The sequence below is a fragment of the Acinonyx jubatus genome, chromosome E1, assembly GCF_027475565.1.
Source record: "Acinonyx jubatus isolate Ajub_Pintada_27869175 chromosome E1, VMU_Ajub_asm_v1.0, whole genome shotgun sequence".
Taxonomy (NCBI): domain Eukaryota; kingdom Metazoa; phylum Chordata; class Mammalia; order Carnivora; family Felidae; genus Acinonyx; species Acinonyx jubatus.
In genome coordinates, this window is record NC_069397.1 from 43085874 (window position 1) to 43107042 (window position 21169).

The window sequence follows — 21169 nt, forward strand, 5'->3', positions numbered from 1 at the left end:
CGGATAGGCAATTTTATATAGATTCAGTTATCTGAGTGACTACATTTAACCATCTAAAGGCTGTAAAATGCTTTCACTAATAATTGAAATGTAAAAAAATTATTAACTCTGCTACTCAAAAGAATAAAAATCTCAAATCCTTAATGGAAACCTTAGAAGTAATTATATCATTACTTGAAAGCCTTTAAAGTGTAGAAAGAAAATTTGCTTCTCTTAATCAAAAAACACTGGGAGGATTTAATGACTCCTCTCTGCAACATTATACAGTTTTCAAATTTAAACAGCATACTTTTGTCCAAAGGTCCACTTTAAAAATTAGATTACTCAAATATAGGCTTTATTGTCTTCCAAAGAATTTAGGAGGGTAAAATAAACATAAAAAAACACAGAGCATAGTACCTAACTAGAAGAGCTCCTTACCAAATAACCACCCCTACCCTAACTACCTGCAACACTCCTGAATCCGCTGGTTCTTCCTTTGTGGTACTCGAGGCCTTGGCTACATCTCTCTAGAGACACACGAATCCCCCCCACGGGAAAGGGAAGTAGGACAGAAAATATGAACTTAGCCAGTGGGCTCAGCTGACAAGTCTTACTCAATTATTTTTTGTCAGTGACCTTTGCTGAAAAATAACATTTTAAGAACTGCACTGTCCAATAAAGCACCACTAGGCAAATATGGCTATCAAAATTAAAATTAATTAAAGTTCAAAATTCAGTTCTTGGGGCGCCTGAGTGGCTCAGTCAGTTGGGCGTCCGACTTCGGCTCAGGTCATAATCTCGCAGTGTGGGTTCCAGCCCCATGTCGGGCTCTGTGCTGACAGCTCGGAGCCTGGAGCCTGCTTCGGATTCTGTGTCTCCCTTGCTCTCTGCCCCTTCCCCACTTGCACTCTGTCTCTCTCACTCTCAAAATAATAAATAAATATTTAAAAAAAAATTTTTTTTTTAAATTCAGTTCTTCAGTTGCATTAACCACATTTCAAGTGCCATATGTGGCTCATAGCTATCACCACAGAAAGTTTCATTGGACAGTGCTAGTCTAGAATAAGGTGAGAAAGGCCATCAGTAATACCTGTCTTCAGGCCTATGGATTCACTCCGTGCTATCAACTCCTATAATAATAATTTCTGTTAAAATTTTGAAGTCACATGGGCCTGAAAGTGATGGGGTAGGAATCAATTAAACTAGTATGTCCTATAGTTATCTCTCAAAGAGCCTGTAGGGATACTTTTACCTTATCCATTTCAGACCAGTAACTATTCACATAAATGAACCTCGTGACATCCCTTTATACTGAAAAAGAAAAAAAGCAAGTTCCCATTTTGGTCTTTTTGGGAAACACCAAAGAAAAATGTAAAAGGCTGACAACATTAAACACTGGCAAAGACATAATATAGTTTCTTATAAAATTAATGGGACCCAGCAGGTATGTGCCTAGATTTTAGTCAAGAAAAAAGAAAACATAGCTACACTTATACACAGATATTCACAGCTTTATTCACAATAGCCAAAAATTGGAAATAACACAAATGCCTACCAACACATGAATGGATAAAAAAACTGTGATGTACCCATATAATGGAATACTACCTAGCAATTAAAAAGAAACTAACTACAGGTACATATGCAACAACATGAGTAAACTTCAAAAACAAAATGATGAGTAAAAGAAGCCAGACACAAAATAAGAGTTCATCCTACATTATGTAAAATTCATCTCATATTTGGATGAAATTCTAGAAAAGGCAAAATTAATCCAGAGTAACAACAACAAAAAAAGATCCATCAGGGGCTCCTGGGTGGCTCAGTCAGTTAAGCGTCCGACTCTTGATTTCGGTTCAGGTCATGATCTTACCACTTTGTGAGATCAAGGCCTGCATCAGTATTGAGGAGCCTGCTTGGGATTTTCTCTCTCCCTCTCCCTCTCCGCCCCTGCCCGTTTGCATTCTCTCTCTCTCTCTCTCTCAAAATAAAGAAATAAACTTAAAACTTTTTTTAAATCAATCAGTGGTTGCCTGAGTGAAAGGGACACCAAAGCAGCATGAAGTAATTTTTTGAGATGACAGAAGTATTTTCTATCTTGATTGTGTTTTACTGTATACAGGTTATACCTCAATAAAGTTCAGAAATTATGTTCTGATTTTTTAATGGCTGGACAATCTCTAATAATTCCTATTGCAAAGACAGGATAAATGACTTTCGATAGAAAGTCAAAATGGGGCCCCTAAATCCATATAACAAAGACCCAGACCTTGAGATGTCCATACTGCTATCTGGTAGGAAAAGATACTTGGGTCTGCAGAACAGACTCCCCAGCCAGTCCTCAACCCAGATGTAGGGATTATAGAGAACTAAGAGAATGGTCAAATCTACCTTTAAAAGGCCAGTCCAAGGGTGCTGCTCGTACTGGCCTGCTAGTCCTGGGCATAGGAAGTGAAAGAGGAAGAATAAAACCCACACCTCCTTCTGGCACAAATGTCCCATACCGGCCATCAGGTGGGGAATTCTTCCTCCTGAGAAGAATAAGGATGTTTTTCCCCTGTAATGATTCTTCCCTTAAGAGGCAAGGAAGTTTGAACCAAAGTTCCACCTTCCCTATGGGCTGGGATGGAAAAGTGACCAAATAGGAACTGTGCACCCACCCACACAAATATAACAATGAGAATCAAATGAGATAATCCTCATCTACTGCATGGAGTAAACACTTACTGAATCTTAGCTATTATTATAACTATCCTAGAGATATTCAGAAATAGAAAAAAAAAAATCACAGACACCTAACTCCAAATAAATGCCAGAAGTAGGAGTGTGGTTAAAGGAATCTCAAGGATGCAGCAATGTCAAGGTACTTCTGTGTGGACTGACAAGGGAAAAATGTCCACAATATAGTGCTAAATTTTTTTAAAACAGTATGTAGGGTGAGCTTTTTTTAAAAAAATAAAATACACACTAAATTGTTAACAGTAGTTACTACTGAGTAGAAACTGGAAAGAATAAGGGGAACACTTTCACTTTCCCCAATTCTAAACTGTTTTTACAATAAATAACCCTTGTTGTAGGGATATTTTAAATATAGAAAGTTTTTATGTACAAAATTGTTCTCCACAGCATTATTTTAACAGTGATGAATTAGGGGAAGGTGGATGGCTCAGTCAGTTAAGTGACACTTGGTTTCGGCTCAGGACATGATCTCATGCGATGGCTCAGTGTGGAGCCTGCTTGGGATTCTGTGTCTCCCTCTCTCTCTGGCCCTCCCCAGCTCATGCTACCTTTCAAAATAAATAAACAAACTTAAAAAAAAAAACAAAAACAGTAATGAATTAGAAGCAATGTAAAAATACTATTTCTAAGTAAAGGCTACCCAAACTACAATATACCCACTTAATTAAATATCATATAACCATCAAAAGCCTCATAATATAGAGGGTTTTATATCACAGGAATATGAAAAAATATGTTTTACCTTACACTTTGATTTTTTAATTTCTTTTTACTTATTTGAGAAAGACAGAGACAGCACAAGTGCAGGCAGGGCTGAGAGACAGAATCCCAAGCAGACTCTGTGCTGCCAGCTCAGAGCCCGATGTAGGGCTCCAATCCCTGAACCGTAACATCATGACCTGAGCCGAAACCAAGAATAGGACGCTTAACCGACTGAGCCACCCAGGCACCCCTGCAGCTTGATTTTTTTTTTAACTGTAGCAAGTCAACTGACTGAAAACGCATCAACATATAAAAAACAATTGTGAATGGATAATGAAACTACAGGTGATTTCATTTCTTTCCATCTTTTCCACATTTTCCAATTTTAAAATATAGATATCATTTTACTAATCAAATTAAAATTTTGTTTTAAAGTTAATTGATTGCATTTCCCTTTAGACCTCTGTCTGCTTCTCTACAGTTAGGACCATGCACATTAGGAAAATAAGTCCAAGGGCATGCCTAATAAAAAGCACTGTCATTATTCATAACATACAAGACATTGTCTCATCATTTGTGTGTGGTTTTTTTTTTTCCTTCATAATTAAATCATGTTGTTTAAGCTAATTTCCTCTGATAACAGTATGACAAAGATTTTTGTAAAGAAAAAGTACTTTTGGCAAACTCAGTAAGATGCTATAAAATGTGGTCTGAAACTCAGAACCATTTGATAAATACATAAAGAGTTAAAGATTTATTTATATTGGACAGGTTAAACAATGACAGCATCAAAATGAGCACTAAATCATAGCCATTTAACTGACTCCTTAGCACTGTGAGTAAATAATTTCCTGTCCAAGGCTGCAATAATTTGGGAAAGTTCAGCAATGCCTTAAAATAAATTACCTAAAAATTTAGAGAAGTACCTGAAACAATTATCTAGCACATGACAGGGACTCAATAAACATTTGTTGAATTTTAAAAATTTTGGAGAAATGTATCTAGAAAGTTGAAGAAAATTAATGCCTATCCAAGCAGATAAATACATAAAATCAAAAACTGCTATAAATAGGAAGTTGACAACAGGTTCCAATTATAACAGAAACAAAAAAATGCTTAAAGTGCTAGAAAAAAGTTTAGCAAAAATACATAAGATCTTCATGAAGAAAACCAATGGAAATACATAAGAGAATATCCAAATAAATGCTGTTATCGTCTGCAATGACTCAATATTGTAAGGATATCATGACCTCCAAATTAACCTATAAATGTGATGTAGTTACAAGCAAAATCCCAATGGGTCATTCACAAATTCAATCTAAACTACAACTGGCAAGTAAAATACAGCAAGAAAAAGGGAGGGAAATTTTTTAATTTTATAATTGATTCCTTGAACTACATGGATTTGAACTCCACTTCTATGCAGCTTTTTTTTTTAATAAATACATTACAGTATTATAAATGTATTTTCCTTTTGATTCATGTATGTGTATATACACACACACATATACACACATATACATATATATATACATACACATATATATGTATATATACGTATATGTGTGTGTATATATATATGAGTTTGTAATTAATTAAACTTTATGCCCAACATGGGGTTCAAACTCATAACCCTGAGATCAAGAGTCGCATGCTCTATCAACTGAGCCAGCCAGGTGCCCCCTTATGATTTTCCTAACATTTTTTCTCTACCTTGGGGTGCCTGGGTGGCTCAGGAAGTTAGGCATCCAACTTTGGCTCGGGTCATGATCTTGCAGTTCGTGGGTTTGAGCCCCGTGTTGGGCTCTGTGCTGACAGCTTGGAGCCTGGAGCTTGCTTCAGATTCTGTCTCCCTTTCTCTCTGCTCCTCCCCCCCCCCTCAAAAATAAACAAACATTAAAAAAAATTTTTTTAATTCTTTCTCTAGGTTAATTCATCGTTAAGAATACAGTCTGTAATACATATGGCGTACAAAATGTGGTATTAAACTGTTCATCAATAAGACTTCTTGTCAACACACTATTAGTAATTAAGATTTGGGGGAATCATGGGGCGCCTGGGTGGCACAGTCAGTTAAGCGTCCGACTTCAGCCAGGTCATGATCTCGCGGTCCGTGAGTTCGAGCCCCACGTCGGGCTCTGGGCTGATGGCTCAGAGCCTGGAGCCTGTTTCCGATTCTGTGTCTCCCTCTCTCTCTGCCCCTCCCCCGTTCATGCTCTGTCTCTCTCTGTCCTAAAAATAAATAAACGTTGAAAAAAAAATTAAAAAAAAAAGATTTGGGGGAGTCAAAAATTATAAGTGGAATTTCAACTGCACGGGGAGTCAACGCCCCTAACCCCCATGGTCTTCGAAGGTCAACTGTATTTGCCTCACTCTAGTTACCACTTTGTTTCTCAGAAGGAAATAACTTCTCTCTAAATGATTTTTTAAATATGGTTCATTCTGAATACCACATTAAGAGAAATAATTCTAATTTTAAGGTAAATAACCTGAAGATTGCATATTTGTATCCTACAGGTACCTCCAATTTAATTTAATTCAAATAAGTAATATAGTTCCATTTCATCACTTTCAAGGATCACAACGTTCCACTGTAACCTCAACCGTGCTGGCACCCCGATCTTAGACTTCCAGCCTCCACAACTCTGACAAATAAATTTCTGTTGTTTATAAGTTACTCAGTCTCAGGCATTTTATTATAGCAACACAAATAGACGAAGACAATCTCCTAGAACATACAATTCATCATGTAAAACATACACTTCAGTGTTTTTTAGTATATTCACTATGCTGTGCAATCATCACCACTAATTCCAGAACATTTCCACCAAACTCCATAAAAGAAACCCTAGGCCTATTAGTTACTCCCAATTCTCCCCCCCCCCGCCCTTCACCCTCTGATAACCACTAATTTACTGTCTCTGTGGTTTTGCCTATTCTGGACATTTCATATAGATAAAATCATACAATCTGTCATCTTTGTGTGACTGGCTTCTTTCATTTAGCATAATGTTTTCAAGATCATCTACGCTGCAGCACATGACTGGATTATATTCCACTGTATGAACATTTGTTTATTCATCAGCAGATGGATATTGGGTTATTTCCACTTTTTGGATATTATGAATAATGCTATGAACATCCACATAACAAGTTTATATAAAAACATGTATTTTCAACTCACTTGGTTATATACTTAGGAGTAGCATTGCTGGGTCATTCTGTTTAACTTTTTTTTTTTTTTCAACGTTTATTTATTTCTGGGACAGAGAGAGACAGAGCATGAACGGGGGAGGGGCAGAGAGAGAGGGAGACACAGAATCGGAAACAGGCTCCAGGCTCTGAGCCATCAGCCCAGAGCCCGACGTGGGGCTCGAACCCACGGACCGCGAGATCGTGACCTGGCTGAAGTCAGACGCTTAACCGACTGCGCCACCCAGGCGCCCCATGTTTAACTTTTTGAAGAACTGCCAAACTATTTACCACAATGGCTACAGCATTTAAAAAATTCCTACCAGCAGTGGATAAGGGTTCCAATTTCTCTGCATGAGCACCCACACTTTTTTTTTTTTTTTACTATAGCCAACCTATAGTGTGAACTGGTATCTTATTGTGGTTTTAATTTGCATTTCCCTAATGACTATGATGTTGAGCATCTCTTCATGTACTTATTGGTCATTTGCATATCTTTTTAGGAGAGATGCCTATTCAACTCCTTTGCCCACTTTTTTTTTTCCCTTTGCCCATTTTATATTGTCTTTTTATTGTTGAATTGTAAGAGTTCTTTATATATTCTGGATCCTAGACCCTTATCAGATAGGATCTGCAAACATTCTCTCCCATTCTACGGGCTGTCTTTTCACTTTCTTGATAGTGTTCTTTGATGCATAAGAGTTTTAAATTTTGATGAAGTACAAATTATCTATGTTTTGTGCTTGTCATATCTAAAAAAATCGCTGTTTAACCCAAAGTCATGTAGATTTTTACCAACATTTCCTTCTAAGAATTGTATAGATTTATTAGATCTTTGATCCATTCTGAGTTAATTTTTGTATGTAGTGTCAGGTAGGGATCTAAATTCATTCTTTTGCACGTAGGTAGCCAGTTGTCCCAGCAACATTTGCTGAAAAAAAAAAGACTACTCTTTCCCCATTGAATGGTCTTGGCCCTCTTTTTGAAAATCAATTCACCATGAATTTATGTGTTTATTTCTGGATTCTCCATTCTATTTCATTGGTTTATATGAGTATCCTTTTACCACTGTCACATCATCTTGATTACTGTAGCTTTGTAATAAGTTTTGAAAACAGGTGTGTGTCCTCTAATTTTGTTTTTCATTTTCAAAATTGTTGTGGTTAAAATGGCTTTGCATCTCCATAAGAATTTTAGGACCAGCTTATCCATTTCTGGAAAAAAGGCAGCTGGAATTTTGATAGAGATTGCATTGAATTTATAGATCAATTTTGAGAGTATTTCAACATTAATAATATTAAGTTTTCTAATCTATGAACACAAGATGTCTTTCCATTTACTTAGATTTTTAATTTCTTTCAACATGTTTGAGTTTTTAGTGTACAAGTCTTGTACTTATTTGATTAAACTTATTCATAAGTATTCATAAGTATTATATTCTTTTTGATGCTATTGTAAATGAAACTGTTTTCTCAATTTCATTTTCAGATTGTTCATTGCTAGTATACAGAAATGCAACTGATTTTGTAGATTGATCTTGTATCCTGCTATGTTGCTGGATTTATTTTTTATAAATCCTTTAGGATTTTCTATATATAAGATCATGTCATTTGCAAATAGATAATTTTTCTTCTTCCTTTCCATTCTTTTTTTTTCTTTTTCTTGCTTAACTGCCTACCTAGAACCTCCAATATAGTGCTGAATATAAGTGGCAAGCGTACACATCCTTATCTTGGTCCTGATCCTAAAAGGGAAAGCTTTCAGTGTTCACCAGTAAGCACAATGTTAGCTGTGAATTATTCTGTTAGTTGAATTTGGCTTGTTGAACTGAACTTACAGAGTGCCAGCTCAAGGTTGCTCTGAGAATCTAACAAGATCTGTGAAGGTGTTTTCAAAACTGTAAAATACCATTTAGTTTAAGATACACTTATTCAGTAACTTAGTGCTCTTACTCTAAAGAGTTATCTCTAAATGTGAAAGAAATAAAAACAATGTTTGTGAAGTCTTTTTTTAATTCCCAACATCCTGATGAAAGTTTAGCACCTACATCCTTTTGAAGAATGAAGAGGAAGAGAAGAATCTGGAGAAGGAATCAGAACAAAACTAGAAGGCCTAAAGCCTCCCCCCAGTCTCAACCCCTAAGTCTCTTACCTATGGACTCTTCCCTTCGCACAACACAGGGCATTCAGAAAAGCAGAAAGCAGAGATGTAAGACAGGCAAGAAGCAAGAGGCAGCATGGTACAGAGAAAAGAACACAAGATTCGGTGGAAAAACTTAGCCATGATTCTAGCTGTTCAGGAAAAAAATGACAATAAAGAAAAAAACAAACCGTGTGGCACCTAAAAGGACATTTAGATAGGTCTAATAAACTTCACATCTTCAAAGCTACAAAATCTAGTGACTTACATCTATAAGTCCACACTGTATTTATCTAAATTGCTGATGTTAATCTGAGTCATTATAATTAAACATAACGTTAATAATTCATGATGTATGTGCTTATAATATGAAGAAGTTCCTCATTTAATAAAATCAGTTTGATAATAAATATAAGCACAATATATTCATATTATTTATATTTTTATTATTTACAAATAATTGAGTAAAAACTTGGCTGTTAGAAAGCAAAAATTACAACCTAGTTTTTGTTCAATGGAACGAATATTTTAATAAATATCTATAACATCCCAGACACTTTGCTGTGTGTAGATGCTCAATTAACAATGAAGCAGTGACTTTTATTTTTTTGAATACTTAATAAGAAAAAATAATTTTTATTATTTATTTTTGAGAGAGAGAGAGTGTGCAAGCTGGGGAGGGGCAGAGAGAGGGGAACAGAAGATCAAAAAAGCAGGCTCTGTGTTGACAGCACCAAGCCCAAGGTGGGGCTTGAACTCCCGAAACGTGAGATCATGACCTGAACAGAAGTCAGATACTCAACTGACTGAGCCACCCAGGCGCCCCCAAGTCCATGGTTCATAACTTTGGCATACATCAGAATCACTTGAAGAATGTGTTAAAGGAGATTGCAGGGGCCCCACCCAGCAGTTTCTAACTTTCAGTCTGGGGTTGGGCCTGAGAATATACATTTCTGACAAGTTCTCCGATGATACTGATTAGCTGGTCTGCAGATTCCACTTTGAGAATCACTGTATTAAATAAGGAGAAATGAAGTTTGTAAAAACAGAAATACTGACAGGTTCGTATCTTCCTACAATAGAAGAGAAAATGTGAAAAAGAGGCTTCAATAATGCTCTTGGGCCATTTCATCATTTAACTTGATAAGTACAATTAAAATTTTTTTGATGCTTGATAAGTAGTAAATTGACTGGAAGGCTTTATATACAAAAATCAGTAACCAGACTCAATATCAGTGCATGGAGAAAAAAGACTAGCATGAAGTCCAGCAACTGTTTAAAGTTTGATCTATGCCACATTTTTAATGATCTGATAGTCTGGCAGAGAATATAAAATTAGAATTCAAACTACATTGTCCAAAATGGCAATTTATTTAAGTACTTTGAAATAAATGTTCATCCATTCACTCAACAATCATTCATTCAGTAATACCTCCACACGAAGCTCTGTTCAAGTCTTTTATCATCTCACAAAATGTTGTCAGTAATATTCTCTAGGGAACTAAATATTCTCTAGGGAACTAGGATAACTAAATGTTTTTAATTCTCCCACACTGATGTTCTTTGGAAGACCCAGAATCAGTGATAATTGCTATTGTCATCGCTTGTCAACCAAGAAAATGTTTGTTCATATGCATATAACACTAAAAACACTTCACAATATTTAAAAATCCACCAGCAAAATACTCTTTATTAGTGAATGTTGGATTTCAAAAATGACAACTTATTTCTTACTTTAATAATTTTCCCATTTTCTCCATTACCAAAGATCTATATGGTTAGTGCAAAACACGTAAGAACTTTAGCACTTCATTCTGAATTTAGCAAAGGACCAAAATACTCTGCATTACTCATAAACAGCTGATGCTAATTCATTTGGTATTAAATCTATAGAGCACAATGTGTTAGTACTTTTTGGCTTCATGTCAAAGAAAGAAAAGGAAGGAAGGAAGGAAGGGAGGGAGGGAGGGAGGGAAGAAAATCAGCTTCCTTGAGCAATTCAGCTGAATTTTGTTGAAGTGGTCTTTGTATCTACCCTTGTAAAATATAAGAAAAAAAAGTAGGTCAAAATCAATAACAATAAAAATAAATTTTAAATTTAAAGAAAATGATATTTTTTAAAAGAGGAAAGATTATCATATGGAAAAGGGCCAAGAAATGCCAAATAAAGAAAAATAGAGGGGGCAAGAATAATTTTAGCATATAGCAAGAATAATTCTAAAGCTACTGTATAATATATATAATATTAAATAATATATTTATAATAAAACATATAACCTGATATATTTAATATAATATTAAAGCTATTTTAATTGAAACACTGAAACTGGTGCACATATAGGCAAACAGAATATGAACCAAAATAGACTCCAGACTTAGAGTGGACATAAAACACAGAGAGCAGTAAAAATCAGTGAAAAAAAGGGTGGACTCAATAATGATATTAAGATAACTGGCTACACATACAGAAAAGATAAAATTAGCTTCCCAATTCACAGCAAACACAAAAATAAATTCCAGATGAATTAAATACCAAAATGTAAAACGCAAATGTTAAACCATTTAGAAGAAAATATTCAAGGTAGGTAAAGATTTCTTTTAAAACACACAAACGTAATAATCATAAAGGTAAAAAAAAAAAAAGTAGGTATTTATAGCTAGCTCTAATGAAATTTGTTTTTGAGAGACAGAGAGAGCGAGCTGGGTAGTGGCAGAGAGAGAGGGAGACAGAGAATCTGAGTGGGCTCCATGCTGACAGCTGAGAGTCTGATGCCAGGGTCAAACCCACAAAACATGAGACTGTGACCTGAGTTGAACTCAGACACTTAACTGACTGAGCCACCCAGGCGCCCTTGCTGGCTATAATAAAAATTTAAATGTAAAACTCTGTGGGGCGCCTGGGTGCCCTGGTTGGTAAACCTGACTGACTCTTGATATCAGCTCAGGTTGTGATCTCATGGTTGTGAGATCAATACCACATCAGGAGCCTGTTTGGGATTCTCTCTCCATCTCTCTCTGCCCCTCCCCCACTTGTGCTCGCTCTCTCCCTCTCTCTCGAAATAAACATATGTACATAATAAACAAACAAACAAACAAACTCTATAACCAGGAAAAGATCACTACTGTCTGGGAGAAGCTATTTGCAACTAAATAAATTCCAGGAGTGCCTGGGTGACTCAGTTAAGGTTCTGACTTCCGCTGAAGTCATGATCTCGGGGTTCCTGGGTTCCAGACCCCCACCCCTACCCTACGTCAGGTTCTCTACTGTCAGCACAAAGCCTGCTTGGGATCCTGTCTCCCTCTCTCTCTGCCCCTCCCCCACTCATGCAAGCTCACATGCTCTCTCTCTCTCTCAAAAATAAATGAACCAAAAAAAAAAAAAAAAAAAAAGAGGGGCACCTGGGTGGCTCAGTCAGTTAAGCCTCTGACTTCGGCCCAGGTCATGATCTCACAGTTCGTGAGTTCAAGCCCCATGACAGGCTCTGTGCTGACAGCTCAGAGCCTGGAGACTGCTTCAGATTCTGTGTCTCCCTCTCTCTCTGCCCCTCCCCTGCGGTCTCTCAAAAATAAATAAACATTAAAAAAAAAAAAAAAAAGAATTAGATTCCAAAGCATAATTTAGTCCCTACAAAAGGAAAACTCTACAAATCGATTTTTTAAAAATTGCTAATGGCCCAACAGTAAAAATGGGCAAAGGTGATTCACAAAAGAGGAAATCCCAATGACCAATATGAAAACTGCTCAATCTCACGAGACATTAGGAAAAAAATGCAAATAAGATTGTTTACATCCATCATATTGTAAAAGCTAAAATGTCTGCAATGCTAAGTGCTGGAAAGGACATGAGTAACAGGCACTTGTATAATGCTGGCAAGACTGCAAACTGGTATAACCAGGTAAAGACAAAGGTAACTCATCACCCAGCAATTCTACGTAGCAATGTCCATGTCTCTAGACATATATCCTAAAGAAGTTCTTACATATGTATGTAAGGAGACATATAAAAGAATGTGCACTCCAGAAAAAAAAATTAGAAGCCACTTAAATTATCCTCAGATAATAAAACAGATAATTTTGGTATATTCACAAAATAGAATACTACGTAGTAAACAGAATTAACTGGCTCTCTATATACCAACATGACTAAATTTCAAATGCCATTTTAAATTTTAAAAATGCAGGTTGCAGAAGGAAAGATACAGTATGACACCATACACACAGAGTAAAACACACAAAATATATTACTTATGGGCACAAACATACATAAATGTGCACAGAAAGGATCTATACCAACTTTAGGAGAGTGGTTATTTCTGGAAAAGGGTAGTGGAATCCAAAGGAGAATCAAAAGGGATTCAATTCGATCTGCAATGTTTTATTTCTAAAAATTCAAGTTCTGAAACAAATATCACAATATGTTACCACTTAAATCTGGAAGGTGAGCATATGGATATATATGTTATTTTTCAGCATGCTTGAAATCTCTTAAAATGTATATAAATTATACTCGTTTGAGTGCATAGAACTTCTAGAAACAGTTATAGTCATGAAGGGAATATTTAGTTTCCACCATAAAAAGTTGGAAATTATAAGATTAAATCACTAGGAAACTGAAGGTAGTATAATGTAGACCTCAGAGCCCATTCAAGGGTATTAATATTAAAGTATGAAAAAGAATTTCATAAAGAGATTTTTACTGGTACGCGTGACTGGCTCAGTCAATAGAATAAGTGACTCTTGATCTCGGGGTTGTGAATTCAAGCCCCACATTGGGTGTAGAGATTAAAGAAATAAATCTTTAAAAAAAATAAGTAAAAAGCCTCAGAGAGAGAGAGAGATTTTTACCTGAGATACAATACCCAGAGTACAGATCCTTAAGAACTGCATTATAGCAAGTGTCTAGTGCATGGCCAATGCAGAGGTTTCTAAGGGTTCACTGTTCTGCCAATTCAAGAATTTTCAACACCACAATAATATACTCTCACCTTATGCCTCTGAACCTTCATTTAAATACTTGAAAAAAAATCCACCCATTTTAAGCATAAATTCCTCTGGTTTCAAAAAGGTATTTAATAGTGCTATAAAGACTTCCTTTTTGTTTTCTAAAATCTAAAGCATTTGAAGATACTTTAAAAAATCTCCAGTTGGGGCGCCTGGGTGGCGCAGTCGGTTAAGCGTCCGACTTCAGCCAGGTCACAATCTCGCGGTCTGTGAGTTCGAGCCCCGCGTCAGGCTCTGGGCTGATGGCTCAGAGCCTGGAGCCTGTTTCCGATTCTGTGTCTCCCTCTCTCTCTGCTCCTCCCCCGTTCATGCTCTGTCTCTCTCTGTCCCAAAAATAAATAAACATTGAAAAAAAAAATCTCCAGTAAAGTAACATACAAAAACAATAACTACTGCATGTAAGGCTGCACAAAGTTGATACACTTTAGATACCATGACTTTGATTTAGGAAACAAGACTACAAAACATTCTGTATTACTTGTTTTGACTTGTGGTATTGCACATAAACTATCCCCAATTTACAAAAAGATGTTGTTCGCTCACAAAAGGTTACAAATGGCTACATTTCTAGACTAGGCTACAAAAGTTTCATCACTGTAGTAACTGATACTAAATACACTAGCCTGCCCTCATCAAAACCGATATTAGGTAAATTTTACCTCTAACATCTTTCTACACCTCTTTCAACTCCTAAGACAGTTCTCTCCCTTAGATTCCTATTTAACATCACCCTACTCCTATTTCTTCACAACAAATTACCTCAACTAGGTGTAAGAATTCATGAAGTGATCCATTGGATTTATTTGCATTAATGTAGGCGTATTTTCAGAAAGAGACTATGGAACCTCTGGCAAGTGAGATTTCTGGCAATTTTAAAAGACAGAGTACAAAAAGTCCGGGCGACGTGATAAGCCCTTCTATTTTTCTTTTCAGTAACCAGGTGGTGCTGATGGTATAAGAGGCCCAGAAGGCCACACCACTGGAGCAACTTTACTAAGGAGCCTCTCCCTACTCAGAGTCAGCTCTCCCAAGCAAGTAAGGCTGTATTTCAGATTCTTTCTTTCCTCTACTTCTGATTCCACGGTTCCAAAGAAGCTGTAGCATAAGAGTTCTGACAGACAGTGTGGAGGCCTGGGGCAGCGGTAGCCGTCTGTCTGTGGAGTTCATTTATAAATAAGAGTCTGCGTTCAACGTAAGTAATAAGAATTGGAACTGTAGAATCTGCTTTATTACCAGCAAAAATGTAAAACAGCCAAGAATAGTTACTACCTAATTGAATCGTTTTGAAAGGCCAAAGGAAACCAAGCAAGTTTAAATCAATTCATCATTTATTATAAAATGTATCCAACTTACAATTCCATATTTTTTTCATACAGTAAATATACTAAAAAAAAAAAAAAGTTAAAATTTTTCTTTTAGGTTCTTTGCCTTTCAAAATTTTTATTTTTTTAAGCAATCTCTACACCCAACCTGAGGTTTGAACTTACAACCCTGAGATCAAGAGTCACACACTCCACTGAATGAGCCAGCCAGGTGCCCCAAGGTTCTTTGCTTTTCAGATTAGGAGCTTCAAAATATTTTAGGATTAGTCAATTTCTGATGACCTAAATGCTATATACTGAATAACATCACACATTTCATTGTTAAGCCAATTTCCCAGATAAATTAAACACGATGCTGCCCTTTTTTGGCCAAAACAGCAGAGGACAAGATATACAGGTTACTAAAGCTACCAACAGCAACAATCAGTGATACAACAGGGGGAAAAAAAAAACAAAAACCACCTTCAATTACAAAGTGAATATAAATACCATCTACAAAATATCAGAATGTCAAAATTAAACTAACCAAAAGCAATAATTCAAAATAGCTTTTCCCCCTAAAAAGGAAATTCAGAACCCATTTAAAAAGTATTACAACAAGGCTAACTCTATTTGCTAAACATCAATAGTTACTAGGAAATTATGATTATCACAAGATAGAAGACCGAGAGGGGCCAAAGATAGACAGGCCAATCAGATTTTCCAAAAGACAGAAGGTAGTTTTTGAAAATCAAACTTTGGCAGCAACCTCCAAAAGTTCTAGCTAAGGTGAATCTACTCTTCCCTATACCATTACAACTAAGTTGGTGAAGCAGGTAATAGTAACAAACAGAGCTGAATTCATACCTTGACCCTGCTTCTTGTGAAGCTGGCAAATTACTGAGCCTCTCTCTCTGAGTGAAACAATATTAATACTACCTAGCTTGCAGGTGGTTTTGTCAGAAGTAAACGAGATAGGTTTGTATTTAAGTGATAGCACCCAAGGTATCTTGATCTGCATCAGCCTAGAGGAAGGTCTCTAACAGCATGCTCACGGGCTATTTCTGACCCACCTCATTCTCCTTTTTAATAATGACTTGACTGTAGACACAGAAGTCATGATTTTAAAACCTACACGTGAAAACAAAATTGGCAGACAGAGCTGTGTTGCATAAAAGAATCGCAGAATCAAGAAGACCCTGAACAAGTAATAGGTAGGCCCTGACCCTCCAAAAAACTGAATTGTAAAGGGGATAAATGTAAGGTTTTATACTGAGGTTCGATAAACCAACTGCACAATACCTACAAGGGGATGGGAGAGCCAATTTAAAAAAAAATTTTTTTAACGTTCATTTATCCTTGAAAGAAAGAGAGAGAGCACGCACAGGGGAGGGGCAGAGAGAGAGGGAGACAAAGAATCCGAAGCAGGCTCCAGGCTCATGAGAGTTTTAATTGACTGCAAGCTCATTATAAGCCAAGAGTGTGATTTACTGCAGAAAAAAGCTAATACAGGGTGCCTGGGTGGCTCAGTTGGTTAAGCGTCCAACTTTGGCTCAGGTCATGATCTTGTGGTTCGTGAGCTTGAGCCCCGCATCGGGCTCTATGCTGACAGCTCAAAGCCTGGAACCTGCTTCAGATTCTCTGTCTCCCTGTCTCTCTGCCCCTCACCCACACATGCTCTGTGTCTCTCTGAAAAATAAATAGACATTAAAAAAAAAGAAAAAGTGAACACAATTTTATCCCGTATTAATAACACTAGTGTCCAGCTCAAGAGAATAAGAGTTCAGCACATTCTTCACTAATCATTGTGTTCTAGTTGGGGCACATTTTAGAAGAAACATTGGTAAAACAGCATTTCCAAAGGAAGGTAACCCAAATGATGAAGGGTCTGGAATACAGAATATTTGAGGAATTGGAGATGTTTAATTTGCAAAAGAGAAAACCTGAGAGAATTTGTAACCTGTCTTAAAATATCAGAGGAGCTGTCACATGGAAAAGAAACTGTTTTCTTTAGTTCTATGTGGCTCTAAAGAGCAGAAATCATATCTATCTAAAAATTACATGGAACTCCATACAAAAAAGGCCTAACATGACACTAAAATGGGCTAGCTTTAATGGTCTGCACTCTCTATTGGTAGAGTATTCACACATAGATTAGGTTAAATTCATTCTAAATTTATTTATTTATTTTGGGGGGGGGAGGAGAGTGCACGTGTGCAGGGGGTGGCAGGAAGCGCCAGAGAAAGAGGGAGAGAGAATCCCAAGCAGGATCGCTGCTGTCAGCGTGGAGCTCGACAGGGGGCTCGAGTTCACAAACTGTGAGTTTTGGCTCATGATCAGAGCCGAAACCAAGAGTTCAGACACTTACCCGACTGAGCCACCCAGGCTAGATGAGACTCGTTTTAATTTTTTTTTTTTTTAACAATTATTTATGAGACAGAGAGTGAGCGGGGTAGGGACAGAGAGAAGAGACACAGAATCTGAAGCAGGCTCCTGGCTCTGAGCTGTCAGCAGAGCCCGACGCAGGGCTCAGACTCAGAAACCATGAGATCATGACCTGAGCCGAAGTTAGAGGCTTAACCGACTGAGCCACCTGGCACCCCTAGGCTCAATTTAAACAAAAATGTGGGGCGCCTAGGTGGCTCAGTCAGTTAAGCCTCTGACTGCGGCTCAGGTCATGATCTCATGGTTTGTGGGTTCGAGCCCCGCGTCAGGCCCTGTGCTAACAGCTCGGAGCCTGGAGGCTGCTTCTGATTCTGTGTCTCCCCCTCTCTCTACCCCGCCTATGCTCATGCTGTCTCTCTCTCTCAGTAATAAATAAACATTAAAAAATAAATTAAAAAATAAATAAACAAAAATGTATTGAGCTCCTAGGTCCCAGGCAGTGTGCAAAGCACAGATGATGATGGTAAAAAACTAACATGGCCTCTTCTTTCATGGAAGATAAATAGTAAAGGCAAATAATCACATCAACATATTTAAAATGACAAACAGCTGGGGCGACTGGATGGCTCAGTAGGTTAAGCGTCTGACTTCAGCTCAGGTCACGATATCACGGTTTCATGGGTTTCAGCCTTGCATCGGGCTCTGTGCTGACAGCTCGGAGCTGGCAGCCTGCTTCAGATTATGCATCTCCCTCTCTCTGCCCCTTCCCCGCTCGTGCTCTGTCTCTCTCTCTCTCTCTCTCAAAAAATAAATAAACATTAAAAAAATTGTAAATCACCGTTAAATCTCTAACAAAAGGCATACAGTTGTTCAAAGGCATGTAACAAAGGATCCTGACTTGTGTGGGATCAGAACACGCTTCTCTCGAGTACATGAGTGATCTATGAGTAGGAGGTAAATGGTTGGGAACAGAACATTACAAAGAAAGGAAACAGCACATGCAAAGACCTTGTGGTAAGAAAAACTACTAAAGTTCAAGGAACTGAATTCTTATATAACCTGAGCAGAGAGAGTAAGAGAATGAGTACAGAGAAGCAGGAGTGGAACCACAAAGGGCCTTAAAGGCCCAGTTCGGATTTGATGTTCTCCCAAAAGTAACTCGATGCTACAGAGGTAGGGGTTTAAGTAGCAACAGGCACGGGAGGAAATAATCAATGTGGAAAATGTTGTAAAGAGACCTCTAGCGAGCTTTCCAAAGTAGTCCAGACCACAAATGATGGTAGTTTGGGGAAATGAGGTGGAAATGAAGATGTAGAGAGGTGGACAGATTGAAGAGATTTTTAGGATATGTTAAAATGATGGAACCCACATGACCATTCCAGTGGCTTCTTTGGGTATAGTTTAAAGCAGCAATGCCCAAGACAGATTCTTTGGCCCTAATAATACCCTTTTTTGTAAGGGGCTGGGGTGGAGGGCGCGGGGGGCGCAGAACAGAACTCAGTGATGAATTTTACAGTGGGGCAGACGATGTGGGGGGAGAGAGGCGGTATGAAGGATGACCATGACCGCCACCATCACCACCCCACCCCACCCTGGTTTCCAGCTTATGTAAGTGCACGGAAGGTGGTGCCATTCACTGAAATAGAAAACAGAGAAAGTACTAATTAGGTGGGTTTAGATTTGAACAGTAGACTTTGAGATGCCTTGGTTTTAAATAGGCAGTCCGGCATATTGATCTGGAACTTAAAGGATAAGTCTGGACTGGGAGTAAAATACTGAGCATCGTGGGCATAGAAGGGTAGGTGAAGAGAATGCCTGAAGAGAAAACGGAGTGAAAAGACAGCCTTGAGGAATATCTGCATTGAATAACAGGGTAGAGGAGGGTGAGTCTGCAAAAGAGAGGTCTGAGTAAAAACCGGAGCAAGGCTGCACAGAAGCCATGGGAAGAGCGTTTTCCATGGAGGCAATGGTCAACGATGGCAAATGCTGTGGAGACAGCAAGTCAGACAAAGAACTGAAAATGTCAATTAAGTTTAGGGACACATTTCAGTAGAATGATAGGGCCAGAAATCAGACTGCAGTGGGCGGGCTGAGGGGTAGGAAAGTGGTAAACAAATGGGAGACAATAAATGTACACAACTCTATCAAAATTTCTGGCTGAAAAGTGGGAAGAGACAACGGGACAGCTGTGGGGGTGAAGGGAGGATTTGTCTTAAGATGGGAGAAGCTTAAGCATGTTAAGAGGGAACAGGTGAATACACAGGAGTAGGGTGTCTTAGGTGGGAAAAGAGAATCTGAAGCACGGGTGGATAGATAAAAGGAGAGACTATGGGAAAAAGGAAGAGGAAGAGGTCAAATTAAATGACCTTTAAGGTCTCTTCTCACTCCATAATCTTACGATTTACAATTCCTTTTAGATTGGACATTTGTATGCATGCATAAATCTATGCAAACTTGTTCAAATATTCCGGTATAAATAAATCAGTCAAGCACATCCTTATCCCCAGTGACGCAGTTAATGTCCCCAGGTTGATGACCAGTGTCATCTCTGGGCAGGATCCATCCCTCAGAGGGCTTTCAGCTCAACGCACTCTGCAGTACAGCACAGTACCAGCCTTACCTCCCCTTGCCAAACCCATACTACACCGCGATCTTAGGAGGCTCAAGGAGGAAGTAAAATTTAAAACCCTGAAACTACCACATATTCTGCTGCATTCAAAGCGACTGTCATTCATAAAAACAAGCCGCGACACCCCCAATGCATCCCTATTCCAACCTAAAAACATTCCTGCCTGACCCGACAGTGACAGGTCCCCTAGATGGCTGGGCTTTAACACTAAAAGTCATTTGCACCCCCTCCTCCTCTCCTAAGACCTTTCACTCTGAAGCAGAAATGGGTCCCTAATGTTCCTTCCCAAAGCCCTCGCCCCAACGCAGCAGACGGATCCCCCGCAGTTATTTCAGCGGCTGCACCTAATAAGCCCTCGCAAGGGGGTGCGGAGAAACCCCCAGAGCCGGTCCGACGGGGCTGGGACGGCCACAACCCTGCGGTTGCCTTGGGGGACGCGGGTAACAAGCCCCAAGGAATGGGAAGGGAGAATTAAGGGAGACCCAGGAGACCGGGGTGGGTAGTGAGGGTGGTCACCTCCCCTAGAGCTTCCTTAGAGGGATGGAGTTTCCGAGGAGGGCTAATCCCCTGCCACCGCTCCCTCTTCTCACCCGCATGCCCTTCTCCGGCTTGCCGCCCCCTCCAATTCCCCATTCGCTCGGACTCACTCCCCCTCCCCTGGAGCCGGCTGGACCTCGGGGTACCCGCAAGCCCGGCACCCCCGCCTCGAGCCGTAGCTCCGGGGCCGGCACTCACCCGGCCCGCCATCTTCGCGGACACGTCCGGCTCGGCGACTGCAGCTGGGCGCTCAGTAAAGCCCGCCCCCGCCGCGCGCGCCCTCGCGCAGGCGCGCAGCCGCCTTGAGGCCGCGCGCGCGCCCGGCCACGTCCCTGGCGTCCCCGCCCCGCAGGGCGCGTGCGAGCTCCGGGGCCGCCTGGGGAGGGCGGGGCGGTGACGCCATCTTGAGCGCGAGCGGTGGGTGCAGTGACTCGGTTTTTTCGAGTGCCTGTCCTCGGGCGACTTCTCAAAGGCTTCTTTTGCGAATCTTGTCCCATCTGGCCGTTTGCGCTGGACTTTGTAGCAAGGCGTTTGCTGCTTTAATTACTTAGCCTTGTTTCTC

At 39.1% G+C, this 21169-nt stretch overlaps 1 protein-coding gene across 1 annotated transcript in view; it reads right to left on the reverse strand.

Annotated features, from left to right (window-relative positions):
- The window catches only part of NSF (N-ethylmaleimide sensitive factor, vesicle fusing ATPase), a 146918-nt gene extending 126039 nt beyond the window's left edge, over positions 1-20879 (reverse strand). The window contains exon 1 of the mRNA XM_027052017.2: positions 20806-20879. Coding sequence (XP_026907818.1) covers positions 20806-20817 — 12 coding nt within the window. The 5' untranslated portion in view covers positions 20818-20879. The remainder of the gene's footprint in view (positions 1-20805) is intronic.
- Positions 20880-21169: the final 290 nt, after the last annotated feature.